Raw genomic sequence first — 18756 nt, 5'->3', positions numbered from 1 at the left:
GGGCTGAGAGAATTCAGTACAACAGTGAAAGAAGTTCTACTGTGGGTCAGATGCTATCAAAAAGTATCACATCTCTCGGAGAAATTGTTCATGAAAGGAAGAGTCAATCAATGTGGCAAACTTCACTGCTGTCTTATTTTAAGAAATTGCCACAGCCACCCCCACCTTCAGCAGCTAACAACCTCAAGGCAAGATCCTCCTCCAGCAAAAGGATGATTTGCCGAAAGCTCAGATGGTGGTTAGCATTTTTAGCAATATTTTAACTTTTTAATGTTTATTTTTTTAAGTAATCTCTGTGCCCAATGCCGGGCTCAAAGTCACAACTCTGAGATCAAAAGTCGCATGCTCTATCGACAGAGCCAGCTAGGTGCCCCAATTTGGCAATATTTTAAATTGAGGTATATACTCTGCTTATTTAGACATAACACTATGTGCATTTAATAGACTATTGTATGGTGTACATGTAACTTTAATATGGATTGGGAAACCAAAAAATTCATAACTGAAGCAGCAACATCTCCAAGGCATGCCATCATTAGTGTAGTAATAGTAGTAGTTAGTATTTTGGAATTACTTCTTTGCCTCAAGTCCTGCTCCCATCCCCACTCCAGATAACTTTTTAAGCAGCCACTTAAAGCAAAGCTGAGTTATGAGTTGAAAAAGCAGAAAATATTTAAAATCAATGTGAGGTAAAGCATTTGCCACCGAGCAATCAAAATGCTTCTGCATTTATTACTTTTTTTTTTTAAGATTTTATTTATTTTTTTGAAAGAGAGAGAGGAAGAGAGGGAGCAGCAGACTCCCCACTGAGCAGGGAGCCTGATTCAGGGCTCAATCCCAGGATCCTGAGATCATGACCTGAGCTGAAGGCAGATGCTTCACAGACTGAGCCCCCCAGGCACCCCTGCATTTACTACACATAGTGTCAGCAGTCTTGCTGCTTTTGTTGTTATCAAAATCTTGTTTTGAGCACTTAGGATTTGAATGCTTAGCAGAACACTTCTTGGATCAGTTTCTGTAAGGACTGGTCAAGGTGGAAGCCATCATCTCCACCCTCCTTGCACGGCCCCCACCCCCTACCCTGGTGAGCCAGCGAGTCGCCAGCATGAGCTCTGGAAGCTCCAGGCTTTTCCCTGAGTAAGTCCTCTGTGACTGTCTGTCCATCACAGATGTCCTGAGAAACACCAGAAGATGAACTGATTGTGGAGTCATAGGCTCTACGCAGGTCCTGAGAAACACCAGAAGATGAACTGATTGTGGGGTCATAGGCTCTACGCAGGTCCTGAGAAACACCAGAAGATGAACTGATTGTGGGGTCATAGGCTCTACGCAGGTCCAAGGGCAAGACTTAAACATTGCAACTTAATAAGAAGTGACAATTGCCACGGACCCAATTAGGAGAGAGTAAAGAATCTCCTCTCTTGCCTCTGTTCTTCAGCAGATGGTGAGTGGGCTTTATATACCACATGGCTTTAATGAGCACCGTTCTTAGTGCTTATAGGCCTATAAACATTTTCCTGGGGCACTCAACTTTGTAAGAAAAACCACATTGTGTGGCTTTTGCTCATTTCGAGTGGATTATTCTGGTTTCTCAGTAAATATGTGGTGTGCTTAAGTGCCAAGAGGTGGCTGGAATCCCAAGGTGCTATTTGTCTATGTACGTGCTACGAGCGTGATCAGAAGACAAATAAAGAATGACATAAATAGGGCAAGAATACAGTCAGACCTAATCCATTTTCTTCCCCACATAAAAAGGTTACATTGTATCACCTTCACCTTGTCAAAACTGCCCTCTGGAGCCAAATGAAATGGCTAAGCATTCTGGGTTCAACTTTTTTCTATTAGTACAACACACCAAAATCCCAATTTAAGATAAATACAGGTCATCTGAGAAATATTAAATAATCTATATAATTGAAAACGCTAAGGAAGGTATTTAACAAACATCTATCCTGTACCCAATATGAGCCTGACTCTGACAGGTTCAAGTGGCCTCCACATGGTAATAGTTCCGCTACAGTTCTCCCTCAGACAATTTATCAAGCATGGATATCTACTGGCTTTGATATGTGATGTCCATTCTCTATTAAATTGTGTGTTCCCTCACGTGGCTTCAAAGCCAAGAACAGATTTTCTCATACCTTTGAGGAAATGAGATGAGATCAAATTTTTCTTTTTAAAAAAATGAGTCCTAATAATTTACATCTTAAAAAAGTGAACAATGGGACGTTTTACAAAAACATGCTGAACACACGTATTAATGTGGGGAAAAGGGTGGGAAAAAGATAAGAAAAACAAAGTGGAATCTAAGAGCTCAAATAAATTGTGTGGACAAGTTCAAAGAGACAAGCAGGGTCTTTATGCAGAGCCCCTGGGAAAGCACAACAGAGGTGAGACACACGTTACAGCTGCTAACAGCCCCACGCCTTATCACAGAGAAGAGACATGATATCAACAAGACAACTGATAAAAACTGTTTGGAAAATATCTGAAATGTGAACATGTGAAAAACAACATGTCCAAAGGAAAACAGGCAAGCCCATTCGCTGTATAAAAGGTAATGATGAAAAAAATTAGAAGACATTTCTATTAGTGCACTCATGACTCACTTTCAACCAAAACAGAAAATAGTGTCCTTCTTTTTTTTTTTTAAAAAAAGTAAAAGCCTACAATAGAATGACAATATTTGACATGACTTGTAACCATGGTTTCACACACCCCAGGACCGTCTTCTCATTGGACCCCGAGATCCTTAGAAGCTGCACCAAACTTGTTATCATCCAGGCACACTACAGCCTAGCTCTGCATTGATACTGGTGGGCATGGGAGAGATGTCCTCCTTCTTCCATGAACGAAGTCCTGAACCCAGTTCTCCGGGGGCAGATCCCAAAGTCTAGCCAACTGTGCTTCCCTGTGGAGGTCCTGGTGGAGGGTGGGAGGTTCCACTAAAGTAGACTCCAGGTCCTGTGATTTCTTCCAGTTGGCAAGCCCACCAGCCCAAAAGATGGTCACATCCTACAGGACGTGGGAGACAGTTGTAGCACTTTGCCAATGCTATTCCTTCAGAAGCCACTCCCTATTCCAGATGGGTCCATCTTACCCAGATGCATAATCTGAGCATAAAGGTCACTTAAAGAGCCTTCTACACCTTGAAGGAGAAGCTCTCTTCTACTAGATTGGCAAAGGCATTGGGGCATCTCTTTAGAGTGGCTCATATTCACCAGTCCCTGTGTGAGATGTTTGATGTTTCTGTGATGGAGTCAGCCATCTACTGCTACAGGATTTGCTCTTAATGTTCTCTGGGCCTGGAAGCCTGCAATTTTATTTTTCAGTGTGCCTTGGTATATTGAATATAATATACTGTGTAAATAATCCTCTGACCCAGGGTAATAGAAAGGTAATTTTGGAAAGGGGAAATACAAGGTCAAGAGAAGATAAAGACTCACACATGGAGGGCAGCATAAAGATCAGTCAGAAAAGATAAGGCTGCTCTGGAAACATTATGGATCAATATTGCTTATCAGCAAAAATTCAATCTGAACAAGGATTATTAGTTGTTATTTACTGTTGGTTACTAGTCACCTCCTGATGAATTTCTTAGCTGTCAGGAAGACAGGGCAGCAGGGAAAGAAGAGTTGGTGCCTGCATCCAAGGAGGGTTGCTCCAGGTCAACAGGATGGTCATGGTTGTGGCTCCACAAAGGGCTCAGGGAGCATCAGTGGCTTTAGGCTTCTCAGTGGCCAACAGGGTGAGTGTGGCAATGCTACCAGGGGAGTGTGAGCACCTGGCCCGGACACTGGCTTTCCAGCCTATGCCTTCCACAATAGAACGTCACTTCAGTTTGTCTCCAATTCTTCGTTTATACTCAAGGGACGGGAATAGTTCCTTCCTTCCTAAGTTTGCTGGGAGGGCTTAATGAGATAATACATTCCAACTGTTTAGTGAAGTGTCTAACACACAATAAGCCCTCTTTTTTTTTAAACAATTACTACTATTATTAACTCAATTAAAATAAGTTCTCAGCAGCACAGATCATTTTGAAACTCTTTTCCTCACATCGTCCCAGGAAGGAGGTGAGGGGCACAAAGGAAAGACAGAAGAGCTGAGTGTTTGTCTTATGTGATGGTTATTTTAGATCCGTATTGTGTTTTTCAAAGTCATAATCAATGGGCCTTCACAATAACAGGAAATAATGATATAGTTGACTGTCATAACAAGACTCTGCCCCTCCGGTGATAGCTGGTCTCTAAGGAAGAAGCTACACCCGCTTCCACAATGATGATGGAGAACAAACCAATATTTAGTTTATTAAAACAAAGCGGAAAGAAGAGCAAGCTCTGATACATTTTTCTTGCACATAAATGCAATAGGTGAGGCAAATACTGAATTTTCCTGTTTTCTCTTTCATAAGGACACACTTTTACTGTGAAAATATCTTCACCAGTGCAGTCTTTATGGTGTCATCATCAATAATGAAAAAAAGCACCCCAGTTTCTTGCTTCTCTTTCATGATTCCATCACCACCCCCATTGTGCTCATGTGGACATGTGGAGAGTGCTCTCTGTGCCTAAGAAGCTAAGCTTACAGCAGTGAAGATTGGGGGAGGCAGCCACCAAAGAAGGTAAGCCAGGGCCAGAAGGGGCTAGAAGGAACTAGTCTCGCGTCTGCATAGACAGATGAGGACACTGCTTCCACCATCACGTATAGCAAGTGCACATCAGTACAGCAGCTAGACCCTCTAGGGTTCTTTGTACCTAGTCAAGAACTCAGAGGTATCATCATCTCTGAAACAAAGTGAACTGGAACTGAAGATGCACTCAGGGCTTTCTGTGGACCCCCTTAACCATCCAGTGCCCTCACTTGAGTATCTCCTGGCTTCCTTAATGGACCCAATTCTCTAGCAAAAGAAGGAACTTGACTTACAATGCTCCTCTTGATGAGGACCCAGCTTCCCAGACAAATGAAGTTCTAGGCTGTGTTGCTGGAGCCTTCCATCAATTCTAGAGGTACCCCCCTCTTCCCATTGCTGTTCTTCTAGAAGTCACGTGTTCAAAGGGTCTAACCTGCTTCTTGTTGGGAAGAACTGGTAACAGTTGAGCAGCACGAGAGTGCATGCTGGAGAGGGGACTGGCTCCAGGCACTTCTGGATGGTGGCAGGGCTGACCAGCAAGGACAAGGCATCTGAGAAGAAAGGTTTATCAAAGACCCAATGGAAAACAGAGGGGGTCGGAACCTTCACTGTGTATTCCTGAGCTCACCAGCTCAAACAATCTATACTTTTTTTCTGTGGAGGGGTCAGAATACCACCACCTACCTAATAAGGAGAATATGAAGCAAGCAGCTAAAAGACAAATATTACTAGTGGAAATATAATTTTGTAAAGAAAAAGATATACATGGAAACAGATGTTAAACTTGAAGCCTTCCTTTCTGGAAAACCATTATAGGCAGGATGTGACTTGAGAGAAGTTTAAAAAGCCTCTGAAAAAGTGACTATTTATCATATCCAGTAGCACCATCTAGAACAGACGTTTGCTGATCAAATGTAAACCTCCCAAGATGAGGCCCTGACCACATCAGAGACTCGTCTGGATTGCTATGTCTCTACTTAGTGATGCCTGCTGCTGATGACAAGACATAATTGTAAGTCAATCTCATAGTTAACTTTACAAACATCTTTACCAGAATTCCTAGGGCCAAGCAGAGAACAATCTATTATGGTATGACTTTCAGATCCAAACTCCTGCTATGTTAAGTTATTTTACAGCTTCCTCTGTTGTAGTCTTTCAGAGGAAATGCAGTAAGGAAATCGTGAATGCCCGAGAACAGTCTTCTACATATTTTAAAGGTAGCTAAATATTATTCAGTAATGGCTACTTACATTTTAAGAATGCAGTTTCCTCCATGTATAGATAACAGCTCACTTTTCCCCTATGCGCACTTCCTCTGTTCCCTCCTTAATCTTGGGGTATGTGTGTGCGTGTGTGTACGCACACATGTGTGTGTGTTGGGAAGCAGGCCTTTCTTGGAGCATCACAGTATGTGCAACAGTAGCTAAACTTCGTGCAAACTGATGAACTAAAGAATACTCCTCATTATAATCTTTGAACACAAATATAAATGTAAGCTTCCAGAAGCATCCTCTCCATATTGCCAGAGGGAGGACAGAGATGCCAACATATGATGCACTCGAGAAGTATCTGTCGTTGATTATATGGCAAAAATTAGGACATAGTAAAAAATCTCACAACAAATCATTGGTTATATGGCAAAAATTAGGACATGGTAAAAATCTAGCACCAAATCATTTGATGTATAGAATGCTGTCTGCAGTTTTATGACATCTATGGTTTTCCAGCTATGAACCTATCAATCCTGCAGTGACATCTGACATGGCCTGTGAGGTTGCTCCTGTACTATCAGAGTGACTTTTGTGCAAAGCCTACAGCCAGCTGCATCATCACAGTCTGCTGACTGAGACCATTTAGGAGTGGTTTAACATTGCGATAAGCTTTCTGGAGTAACAGACTTAAGCGGGAAATGCCACATCTCTGGAGTTACTAAGTGAAGGACTGGTGAAAAGAGCACGTTTGGGGTGCATAGTCAGCACTCACCTCCCTCACCTACAGCCCCTTTATGGAGGGCAGGTAAAGATCAGACACCTATATTGGTTCACCCCCTCCTTCCCACCCACCGTAACCAAGGTCCCAGCCCAACTACTGATTCCTTCTCTCAAAAATATAAGAGGCATGGGCAGTGGTCACCAGGGGAGCTAAAGCATCACATAGAAGCAAACATAGAACAAAACTCACTGTGAGCCAAAGTCACTGCCAAGTAAGGGCCGCCGGTGGAGGGAAAGCAGAAGAAGCACAGGGAGATGCAAAGCCAAGTCACAAGGTGGGACAGAGAGGGAACAGTCCCCCATGGGAATAACCCACAACCCTGAGAAAGGTCGACAGACTCCCAGTCTTGGGTCCTCGTTTTCTCATTCCCACGTCACTGAGGCCTGGCTCATCTTCACTTCCTACCTGAGGCGGCTCCATGAGACTCTCCTTTATAGTCTCACGACAACTTGCCCCTTATCACTCTGGCGGCTGATGTCTTAGACCCGCAGAATCTACAAAGGAGGGGAACCTCCCCCGCCCAGGCTATTCAGCCTCATATGAGTTTTGCTGAGTCTGTGTCTGCTCCTTCCTTCTCTCTTCCTCCCTGGCTGTCCCCCAGGAGGCAGTCCTGTGGACAAAGCCATCAGAACTGCCACCTCGGCTGCCCGGCCTGGAAAGCCAAGCACCCTTCCTTTCCACAATGGAACCTTCCCAAACCAGCCTCACCTGGGTCCTCTCACTGGAAAAACCTCCTCTACTTCACATCTTATCTTCTCCCAATCTTCTCCCAATGTCTGAGATACTCACACTTCCACAACTGCCTTGGCATAGAAGTACTAGGTTTCATCCAACTTATTAAAAAAAAATTGGTTTGAGTGTTTAATAAATGCAAAATTCCTTAATAGGAGTTAGCAAAACCAGAGATGAATCTGCAAGGGTGTCACCTTTCAGAGAGTGGACCATCCTGGGGACCAGGATTGGGTGCTGGTAAGACACCGGGGCACAGGAGCGAGGCCTTCCATCTGGGGGAACCTCAGAAGCCCTTACCCTGATTGGAAGGGGTGTGGTGGGAGCTGGAGAGGGGGGCTCTGGGAGCTTCCAGGCAGGGTTCGGGCATAGGGAGCACCTGGTGGTTCCACACACTTGGCATCCTGGAAATGGGAGAGGACACAGGACTCGGGCTCGGAGGAGAACCTGGGGGGCCCATTCAGAGCTGGGGGCTGATGTCACAGGCAAAGGGGGCCAGGGAAGGGGCTGAGAGGCCCCTCCGTGCTTTAAATGCTCATACAGCCTTGACACACACAGTGCAACACCCCATGGTCGCCCTGTCCTCACTATTTCAGATACGTGTGTCCAAGTAAGAAGTGACTCTTGGTTCTGTTTCCACCACCTGCATACAAGAGCTCCTCAGAAAGCCAGAGGGTCACTCCCCTCTGTACATAGCACAACTGTTGCTCTCTTCCCATCTTGGGAGCTCAGTATCACCTGATCTGGGAAGAGTGCAAGCTCAAAGCACAGCCTCTTTCACAAGTTGGGAGACGTGCATACTGCATGTTTGAAAATCGAGTCAAGGTTCCATATCTGAGGGGTCTGTTTCTCTGAATTTTGCTGCATATAACCGGCCCTTACGTAAGAAACTCTGTTGGAAGCTGATGTTAATTATTGAAAGAAAGAAAGAAAGAAAGAAGTGCTATCATTCTCACCAGACAATCCTGACATTCAAGGCCTGCCCCAGATGCCAGACAGTACTGCCCTTAACAACACACACAGAGCACCGGCATTGTGTGCACGCATCTAATCGAGGCACGACAGGATGCTTTCCTTCTGCGGCTCCTCAGACAGGAAAGGGACGCAGCTGTGCTCTGACAGCCACTGCATATCCACACAGGCCACAGGACAAGGAAGTGAGAGAGGACAGTCCCCCTCAGGGCAACTGTGAAAGGAGCTCGGAGAAGCCAATGTCCATTCCAATGAGGACAGGTCTTGGGGAGAGCTGGCCCCACCTGACACTCTGCAGCACAGCACCCACGAGCCTCCCTGGTGGCCCAGAGCCTGAGGCCTGAGCCAGGTTTCCCTCTGCTGTGGCACCAAGTGAGTGGCCCTTACAGAGTCACCACTGAACTCTGGGCTTTGTGTCCTTTGGCTATAAAATAATGACACTGCTCACATGCCATCCTACCAGAATAGAGCAAACCAGTCTTCTTTTTGGTCCCTGGGGCCTTCTAAACCACCTTGACCACCGTCTTCTCCTGGAAGCCCATGGGACCTTGAGGACTGGCCCATGGTGTGGGGCAAACCTCAACCCACCTGGGAAATGCAGGAAGAGGAGGCCCTCGTGCTGCTTCCTGGCCTGACTGCTGGGAGCTGGGGCCCCATGCCCCTCCAGACCTGGGGAGCAGCCCCGCAGAGTCACCGTGTGGGACAGGCAGGCAGCAGGACTGCAGCTGCTCCAGTCGAGAGGCTGAAGGCTAGGATTTGGCAGAGTACCACCGATTCATCCAGATTCAGAACTCACATAAGCCAAAGTATTGTTGGGTTTTCTTTTTCTTCAATTTCCAGGCTTTAACTACTAGCACCTATTTACTTCCTCTCAAGGCACTTATTTTTTCCCTGAGAATGCTCCTGCCTACCTGTTTGTTTTTCTGTTTTCAGTTCTCTCTAAGTGACTAAAGAAAGAAAACATCTTTTCAGTTCAACCCAGGAAGCCCTGCAGCTGCTCTCTGAGGCTCTGGGCACTGGCACAGAGTTCTGCGGACATGTATGCATACTCTCCTTTTACCCGACAAGGCAACCTTCTATCCGAAGGTTAGAAGCCAACCTCAGAAATGGGGGGAAAATGGCCAGATCAGCTGAGAACTGTGTCATCTGTATAAAGACATGCCCGTGCTACCTAAAGCCACTTATCTGAGCACTTTGCTCATGACAGAAAAAAAGACTGACTACAGACCCTCGTATGCCTCCCTACGTAGGAGGGAGACTGAGCTGTGAGTGCTTGCGGTCCTCAAAAACCTGTTAGCACAAAGGCCCAGAAAGTCCTGAACAAGTTGTAGATGAGGCTGGGAGCCACACAGCCCACCCCGCCCCCAGAATTCTGGACGGGATTTTACTGCCCCCTACTCTGATCTCTGATCCAGCCCTCTGGGACTGAGGGAGACCCACACTGCCTACGAGGCCCATCTGCAGGGACTCCACTGCCACAAATGGAGCCTCCTGCTTTTTAACAGCTGTTATAGTGGTGGAAGAAAGAAGCGAGTCCACAGCACGTATGAAACACTGTGTATCCAACACCACAACAAGCTCTATAGCCAAGGGAGGAAGGAGTGGACCAGGGACAGCCTTAGTGCCCTGAAATCCAAGGTGGAAGGTACAGATACACTCAGCACCAAGCTAGAAGCTACGGAAGGCAGGAAGAGAGTCGGGCACAAGCTTGTGTAGTGGTAATTAAGGCTGCTCTAACTCTCTGCCAACTCCTCTGGAAGCGGCCTCTCCCAAAATCCAAGGTGGGCATGGCATGTTTTTCAGGAAATGTGGCTGAAAAGGGACTTAAGCCCAAGACAGTCATGGGCACAAGTATGAGTCTGAAGGGCAAGGTTTAAGCCCTTTCCCATTTTGGGTTTCCCCCTGAGCCCACAGAAGTGGTAACCCTCACCTCTGGCTGAAGAAATGGTGCTGACATGGCAGCAGACGCCTGCCCTGACCACACTGGGCATCAGAAGACCAACCATCTTGGCTTTTACTCATAACCAAGGTGGCAAATGCTCTAAATTTTAAGAATAAAATCCCTCCTGTCTTCACCTGAAAGCCATCAGCCAGCAAGGAAGATCCTTTCCGTGAAAAGGGGACCTTCAACCCTGGAAGGCTGGCTTGTTCCCTTTAGACAGGAATTCACTTCCCTTCTTGTTTGCTTGGTTTTTTGTTTGTTTCCCTAGAAGATGGGCCTCTGCTTCCATTTGTGTGTTGGTCCATTTCTTGTCAGTTATGCACAATTACATAACATGATCTCACACCGACCGGCAGGGCTCTCCTCCCCCAGGCTGAGCCTGGTCCCAACGCAGCATCAAAGACAAACACACTTTTATGAAGTGATGACACGGGCTTCCTCTAGGTTGGATAGGGGTTGCAGGGGCTCCCCTCCCATGCTGGCTCTGTGGCAAGCTGCCCAAATTCCCTTTTTTAACCCCTCTCCTCCCCCAGCCAACCTGCCCTCTTTTTTGTTGTAAGAAAACACCCACCGATACACCTGTATTCAGATGGGACACCCACACTGGGGCCAGCGTGTGCAAGGGAAAGATGGGTCAGAAGCCAATAGAATCATATGAATATACAAGAAGAAAGGTTTTCTTCTTCACAAATGGAGGGGGAGATACACCTCTTTGGACTCTCTAATGTACACAAGATCGAAACCCATTAATAAAGCCTAATGGACTCGGAATGTGTGCCTGATGGAAACTAGCTTTTCCAGAGTTCTGAAATGATGCCTAGTGAAGGCAACACGAGGAGCTTATTATAAGGGGGAATAGAGGGTGGGGATTAAAATGCTGCGTGTTTCACATGATACGAGGCATCTACTTACCACTGTTTACTCAGGGCCTCCTATGGCCAGGCCCCGTGCTCTGTGCTGCGGCGATGCCCCAAACACCCCAGTGGGGAGATGTTCTTGTCTCTCACCCTCTCCCTCCAGGCTCCAGTCAAACACAAGGCACAGAAGGATCTGATTTAGGAACCTGCTGCCAAATCCCCCAAACAAAGGAAGTGGTGGGTTCACACTGAGGCTTACCCCAGCTCCGGAGTTCTAGGAGCACAGGCGCTCTGGGGCTCGCCGCGGGCTCTGGGAGCGCGGTGGCTGCTTTCAGAGGTGCTGGCGTGTCCCTTGCCCAGTGACGGCCTGCTGTGGGGGAGGGCGGCAGGGCCATCGTCGCACCCGTTCAGCAGGCCCTGGGCAGCTCGAGCTCGGGCACGGGCCCTCGCCTGCCGGCGGCCCTCTCGCTCCTCCTCAGGCGGCGCTGGGACGCTTCTCGACAGCTTGTAGCCATGAGAAATCAGGAGGTCTTCGACGCTGTACATAATGCACCGGCTTCATCAAAGCTCAGCCCCTGGGAGCAGCGCGCTGGCAGGACCCACACTGGAGGGACAACACAGAGGGTCTGAGAGGAGTCGCCCATTCCCCCCCGAACCCAGCTGACGCCTCCCACGCCCTGCGCTCTGACCAGGCAAGACTTGGGTTATGAACACCGCCTGGTACCCACAAGGACGGGGAGAAGAGTGGATCGCTCCACCCGAGGTCGCTCTCCATCATGTTCCCCCGCAGAGCGGGGCGCCGCAAGGGCGCTGCAGGACGTGGCGGGAGGCCGGGGCCCACCCCCTGCCGGCTGCCTCTCGCAGAGGAGTCTGGAACAGTGTCTAAGCAACGAGATGATTAACGGTGTCCACCATTCCCTGGCCCCCGGCATCTGAAAACAATGGGCAGAAGCAGGAGGACAAAATAAATACAGACTCGGAAGCTGCAATTACTGGGAGTTTCTAAAAAGAGCAACAACCAGCCACGGGCTTTACCTTGTTACACTTCCCGCTTCCACCTCGTTGCCCTACCCCTGCTCTCAGAGGGCGAGGGCGAGGGCGAGCGGGCGCTGCTGGTGATGGGCTTAGGGGTAACCCTCTGCGTGGCCACTACACCCGGAGGCCAGGGGAGCCTCGGAAGGCAGAGCTGAAGTCTTGGGGCTCGCTGGCCCTGCACACCCCGCCCGCACCCTGCGGCACCCCGCATGCTCTCCCCCTGGGAAATCTCTAAGAATCACATTTCTCCCCCAGAACCCTTGGGGCAGCTCTTCCCTCTGTGGGCTGAAGGTGGCCACACCCCCAATCCCAGATCCCACCAGGGTCCACAGGCTCAACAGCGGCCACTCCCCTGGGGTACATGGTCCGAGGCCACAGCCCTGGCAAAGAACAAAAGGAACCCACTGGAGAGCCCGCGTGTAAAAACAGATGGGGCTGCCACAGTTATTTTTACACAAGAGAATCTTCTTTCCTGTATCTGCGGGTGGTTCGTGGGGATGGGCCGCGGCCTGGGGCCTGGAGGGAGCACACGGAGGCCGGGCCCACTTGGCTGCTGCGCGGAAACAGCCTGTGGCAGCCCCGCCAACAATGGCCAGGAAATGCCTGGCAGTCTGTGTGCAGGTGAAAGGGAGACACATGTGCTTCCTGTCCTGGGATCTAACTGGGCCTGCCGTGCAGTTCTGCTGACTGTAAGTCCTCGCTCTTCATCACATGCTAGACGACGGGAGGCAAAAGAGTCCCGGTTGTCAGTACAGAGAGCATCAAACTTGGGAAATTGAGAAGTTCCCATCATGTGCCTACATTTTATGGAAGGTTGACAAGCCCTGGGGTTACTGTACTGGTGGGAACGTCTCCATGGCGATTCTATCATTCCTGACACTCCCGCTACCTGTCTCGCTGGGGGCTGTACCACTAGTGTGCCCCTTGTGTACCACTTGGGTCGTTCTCCTAGGAATGGAAGGGCCAGAGAGGCAATCACTGGTTCTTTGATTCAATTGAGCAAGTCACTGGACTACAGTCTGTGGGGGAAAGTGATCCCATTACAAACACAGGGCTATGGGAACACGGGGGCAAGGCCATGAAGCCAGCGTCCTCATTTTGTTCAGTGCTGTACCCCCAGCATTTAGCACAGAGCACGCTCTCAGTAAATAACTATTGAATGAAGGCAGAAATAAGAGAAAGGGACATGTGATCTGGGTTTTTGAAGACTGATTAGGAGCTCACTAGATAAACTGCATGGGTGTTTGTGTATGAGAGGGAATTGGTATATAGCATAAATCTGGGGTACAGTTACCTCAGAAGTAAAGAGGTGACATGGCCACAAAATCCTAGTAGCCCAGACCAGGGAGGGTCCCCACCGGGACTGGCTCAATGTCACACAGCCAGTTGGCACCACAGCTAACCCTGGAATTTAGGTTGTATTAACACTCAGTTTCTCTCTCTTACTATGTCAGGCTCTTTAAAAGCAAAGTGTACTATACTCCAAGTGGCCATGCGACACACAGAGGGTGGAAGAAGAAAAGGCCCTCGTAAAGTACGCAATGTGGGTCATTTTCCTACTGGGAGAGGAGTTGTCCTAGTTGGTCTACTATGGTCACGTCTGCATGATAATTATATTTAGCAAACCCTCAAGTGGCAATGACAACCCAGGCCAAGTTGTCTTTCAAAAAAAGACTCAAACTATAAGAGCCATAACTTGACCTTACAGGTCTGAAGTCAAAGCTGTATTGATTATTGGATACATCTAACTTGTTCTATCTTCACAGAGGTCAGGAACCTATGGGGGGCAGGAGTACAAAGTACACCAGCTTCCACACACAGGACCTGGAGCGATGCAGGTGAGCCAAGAGGAGAGAGGATGACACACAGGCCTCACAGCCCCAACGAGTGTTCCCAGCCACCATCCAATCTCCCTGTGGCTGACACTCGACATGCTCTGATCCCAACTCAGAGCCCAGAATTCACCCCTTTCCCACACCTGTGCTAAACATCACCACTCCCCTGAAACCAATCTCTGAACAGTTACATCATTTTTCTGATCCCTATCAGATTCAGCTTAGTTTCTTTAGCGTCCTTATCTACTTAAGGCTTAATGGGCTGCCTCAAGAGGCAGCAAGAGGCCCACCATGAACACATCAGTCAGAGCTGCCACCAGGAGAAGACGCTGACATGCTGAGGAGACAGGCATCCAATGAACTGCTGCACAAAAAGATGTCCCTTTTAAAGTTGCTTTCTGATCCAGAGATACCAGCATCCTAAATCAACAGCATTTAATTTGATCACCCACTCACCAATTCAAAGCGTTGCTATAAAGACAAACATAGAGCAAAACTTGACATAAACGTAAGTTATTTTAACATCAGAGTTAACACTGGAAAAGGTATGTGTGCAGTTAAAATAGCACAGTAGCAGGTGCAATCCTTTTAATCCCAGCATTAGTGCTGACACCCAACCCCAGCTATGACCCCTGTAGTAAGTTACTAACTGCACCAAACCTGTTTTCTGATCTGCAAAACAGCAATGTTACTATCTTCCCATCCCACCAGACTGTTTTGCAGATCAAAAAAGAATATGTATAAGTGGAAATCACCACGCAAACATGAGATGATTTATCATGCTACAATGACTCTAGTTTGTCTCTGAAGAATTACTTGCCTTAAGGAAAGACTCCACTTGGCTATTAATTTTCATCATGAAATTCAGACCATTTCCTAATTCCTCTTGTATCATGTAGGATGTAACTTTTGATTTCCAAGGTCATACCTGCTTTATATCACCCACATATATTGTCTTTTGTGAATCGATACCTCAACCTCCATCCAAGTCACTTAGAACAGGATTATTTTATATCCAGAACATTAAGACACAATTCCTGAGTGCCTAATTCACCAGGCACTGAAACTATAATAAAGAATGAGATCCATTCTTCTCCCTTGAGAGTCTTACTATCTTGTCGTATAGACAGCAAGAAAATAGGCAGAAGGGTCCCTAACCTAGTCTCAAGGGGTCAAGGAAGCTTCTGGAAGATTGCTTCAAAGCTAAACAAATCCTCCCCATCAAGGTAGGTCTATGCTATATGATTTTCCAGATAGTTCATTGAAGAAATTTTTTCCTTCCCTACTTTTATTTGTTGCCTTGTATCAAAAACCCATAGTGAACATCTAGGAAGAGTGGTCACAACTGTAGAGGTGTCTAGACACAATCTCAGGTAAGGAGGGGACTTCTAGCATGGGCTGGACCAGAACACAAGACACAAATGAACCCACTTTGAATCTCCTTCTAATTCTATGAATATCTAAACACACATTCACACAGAAGAAACATTTAACAAAGAACAAACAGGTAAAAAGAGAAAGCACACTTTATTTCATCTTATGCTCCCAGGAAACTTCTAAGGTAGCCACGAATGTTTCCATTTTACAGACAAGAAAATTGAGGCTGAGATCTTGGGCCTGTAAGTACAGATCTGAGGTTCAAACCAAGGTCTATGTAGCTTCAAAACCCTTGCCACTTGCTACTCTTTTAGGCTCACCCTAAATTTTCTTCCTTAATAACAATAGAAGTTTACTAATTTACCAAATAATGCATAAGAATAAACAAGAAAAGATGGAACGCATAGTGGCATCAAAATGAAAAAGGAATATTTAAAAGGATATCCTACATTTAAAAGGGAAAAAAAATCTCCTTTGTTCTCTTGGATTCGGATGGCTCTTCTACAGAATTCTTTCCTTATGCACACAAGGCACACACACACACACACCATGCGTGCACACATACATACATACACACACAAGACCTGATGCCTCACTTGACTGTGATGTTTTCATGGCAGTGCTAGTATTAATTTTAAATGCTCAGTAATAGGACTCATGTACAAATAGACCGTGTCATTGCTTGGTGACCTTCAGCAGACCTCAGATCATGTTTGGTTTCAGACTCCTACAGAGCTATTGCAAAACCTGTTGTGTGAATCTGAGAAGCAAATTACATCCATGATAAATGGGAAAGGAGTGAGTAGCTTTTAGGGAAAAAAAAAACCACCCTAAATTCTAAAACAGAAATTATCAACAATAGTCACTCTTATCTACAACACTGATAGAATTTGGACTTCATCTGAGTAGGCAACGGGAAACCACAAAAGTGTTTGGGCAAGCAGGGGAAACACTGCCTGACAATCAATCCGGCTGGAAAATAGAGGATGAGAGTGGTTAGAACAAGGACAGACCAGGGGACAAACAGTTATAAATCTCTTCTATTGTAATGTGCAGGGGTAGTAACAGAGGGGGTGGGGAGAAAGGAATAATAAGAGCAATTTTTGAGAAAGTAATTTTCAACATACCGTGGATTTTAGTCTTTGGTGACTAAGAGAATGGCCAATTCATTTAGGAGAAAGACAGAAATCAGAAACAACTATTGATTGAGGATAACAGGTCATCCCATTTTAATTGAACCAACCTAGTTCCACAAAATTTTATTTTCCCCAAATCAGTGTCAGACAGATTTCCATCAGATTATTTTTCCCATCCAAGAAACCTGAGACTACTTAAAGTAATCTTATTTTGTGGTGGATTTCTAAGTTCTTTAAAGATTAGCCATGATTATTTAAGCATAGGGTTGTCCACCCCTTCACTGTAGGGATGAGTTTCTGTTTCTCCACGTTGCTCAATACATATTGTTGGGTTATGTTGAACTGAACCTGGGACACTGCACCAAAGAAGGAAAACTCCTTGGGCTTCAGTTTTCTCCAGAAGAAGTAAAATAAGAAGGTTCAACTAGAGGTTCTATAGGGTCCTTCTGGCTCTAGAAATCTGTCCCTCTCTCTAGCTTGCTCACCCTTGTGATGAACAGCAAGCATTTCTAAGTCAGCTGGCCACAGTAAAAAGGATACAGCTTGTGGCCATGACACAGAACAAAGCTAAATAGGTCATGTGAAGACAGAACCTCTGACCTTGGCCCCATTAGCACCCAGAGAGGCCAACCAAGAAAGCAGAGCTAAATGGCCACACACTGTGAAGAGGAGGTGGCGAGGGTTGGGGCTGAGGCCATGGAGTTCAGTACCACCTAGCAACTCTCCATCCAGAGCTCCCAGAGCACAGGTATTGAACATTTCTTCCAACTTATGTTGCTTGGGACACTTGTTTTACACTGACTATGCCAGGCACCGGTCTCTGTGCTGGAGAACATAAAGACACAAGCCCTGTCAACTGCACCCTTGCAGATGCTCGATTCTAGGTTGTGGTGTGTCCATCATGGGCATTCTCATCACCAAAGGTTCAGATTGGCAAATGAATGTTACTTTATAACAGGTACCCTTCCTCCTCCTTTACAGTTATAAAAATAAAAATTGTTTTTATTCTCATATTTACAGGTACAAGGCTTCCCAAGACAGTGAAATAAAACTATTAAAAACCTCATTAGATCAACCAAAACTTTTCTTCCTTTTAAACTAAAAATTTTATTTTTAATATAAAAATAACACAAATACTCATTTAAAAATGTAAAATGTTTACTCTCACCAGTAATTAAAGATATGTAAATTAAACCAAAATCCTATTATTCACTGATCAAATTATTGAAGCTTTCAGAAGGCAGTATTTGAAAAACAAACAAAAAACAACAAAAAAAGGCAGTATTGGTTGTTGGTGAGGGTATGATGAGTTGTAAGCGTTCTCCTATTTGTGGGTATATGACTGTGGGGTTGGGGTCTGTGTGTAAATGGGTATTTCCTTTCTTAAAAGTGATCAATATGTTATAAAATCTTCGAATATCTGACACTCTATGGGCTAATAACCTCATTTCTTGGGATCATCCTAATGAAATAATCAGAGATACCCACAAAGTCATCTATAAAGATATTTACTCAAGTCTTAATTATGATAAGTAAAAAATTGGACCAAATAAATGTCCATTTAAGATACGGTTAAAAAAAATCCAGATGCATCCACATGGGAGACTAGAATATGCATACACATGTATAAAATTATGTTTTCAAATATGCTGTGGCACAGGGAAATGCTCATGGTACCACGTTAAATAATAAAGACAGGATTCAATACAGTAGTAATTTCATGCATGTGCACGCGCACACACACACAGGAGAAAAAACACCAAAGGGAAACATACTAAATTATCAACAGTGGTATTGGATTCTGGTTTCTTTTTTTTTTTCTTAATGTCCTTATTTATACTTTACTGCATTTTATGATGTCCCGTGATGAAATATATTTGATACAAGCATATGAAGTTGCCATGTTGCAGGAAAAAAATGGTCAATATAGGTACTTTCATGTACTTTAACTTGATACAATCTCATCATCAGAAAAAAAATTAGGGGGGATCTCTGGATGGCTCAGTGGCTTAGTGCCTGCCTTCTGCCCAGGGCGTGATCCTGGAGACAGGGGATCAAGTCCCGCGTTGGGCTCCCTGCATGGAGCCTGCTTCTCCCTCTGCCTGTGTCTCTGCCCCTCTCTGTCTCCGTGCCTCTCGTGAATAAATAAAATCTTTAAAGAAAAAAATTAGGGGTGCCTGTCTGGTTCAGTCAGTAGAAAGGCAACTCTTGATCTCGGGGTTGGGAGTTCAAGCCCCACATTAGGATAGAG

At 45.9% G+C, this 18756-nt stretch overlaps 1 protein-coding gene across 5 annotated transcripts in view; it reads right to left on the bottom strand.

Moving 5' to 3' along the window:
• JCAD (junctional cadherin 5 associated) overlaps nucleotides 1-18756 on the bottom strand; it is a 76369-nt gene that overhangs the window by 13993 nt on the left and 43620 nt on the right. For 2 of the 5 annotated variants that reach the window (XM_026000873.2, XM_026000872.2), the window contains exon 2: nucleotides 11382-11726. In XM_026000873.2, coding sequence (XP_025856658.2) covers nucleotides 11382-11668 — 287 coding nt within the window. In that variant the 5' untranslated portion in view covers nucleotides 11669-11726. Of the gene's footprint in view, nucleotides 1-11177; nucleotides 11727-11850; nucleotides 12055-18756 lie in introns of those variants that run through there. The other 3 variants (XM_072749268.1, XM_072749270.1, XM_072749269.1) reach the window with 3 other exon arrangements.

Source organism: Vulpes vulpes, chromosome 2 (assembly GCF_048418805.1).
Source record: "Vulpes vulpes isolate BD-2025 chromosome 2, VulVul3, whole genome shotgun sequence".
Lineage (NCBI taxonomy): Eukaryota > Metazoa > Chordata > Mammalia > Carnivora > Canidae > Vulpes > Vulpes vulpes.
The sequence above is the reverse complement of the archived record's forward strand: the minus strand, read 5'-3'. Positions and strand labels throughout refer to the sequence as shown.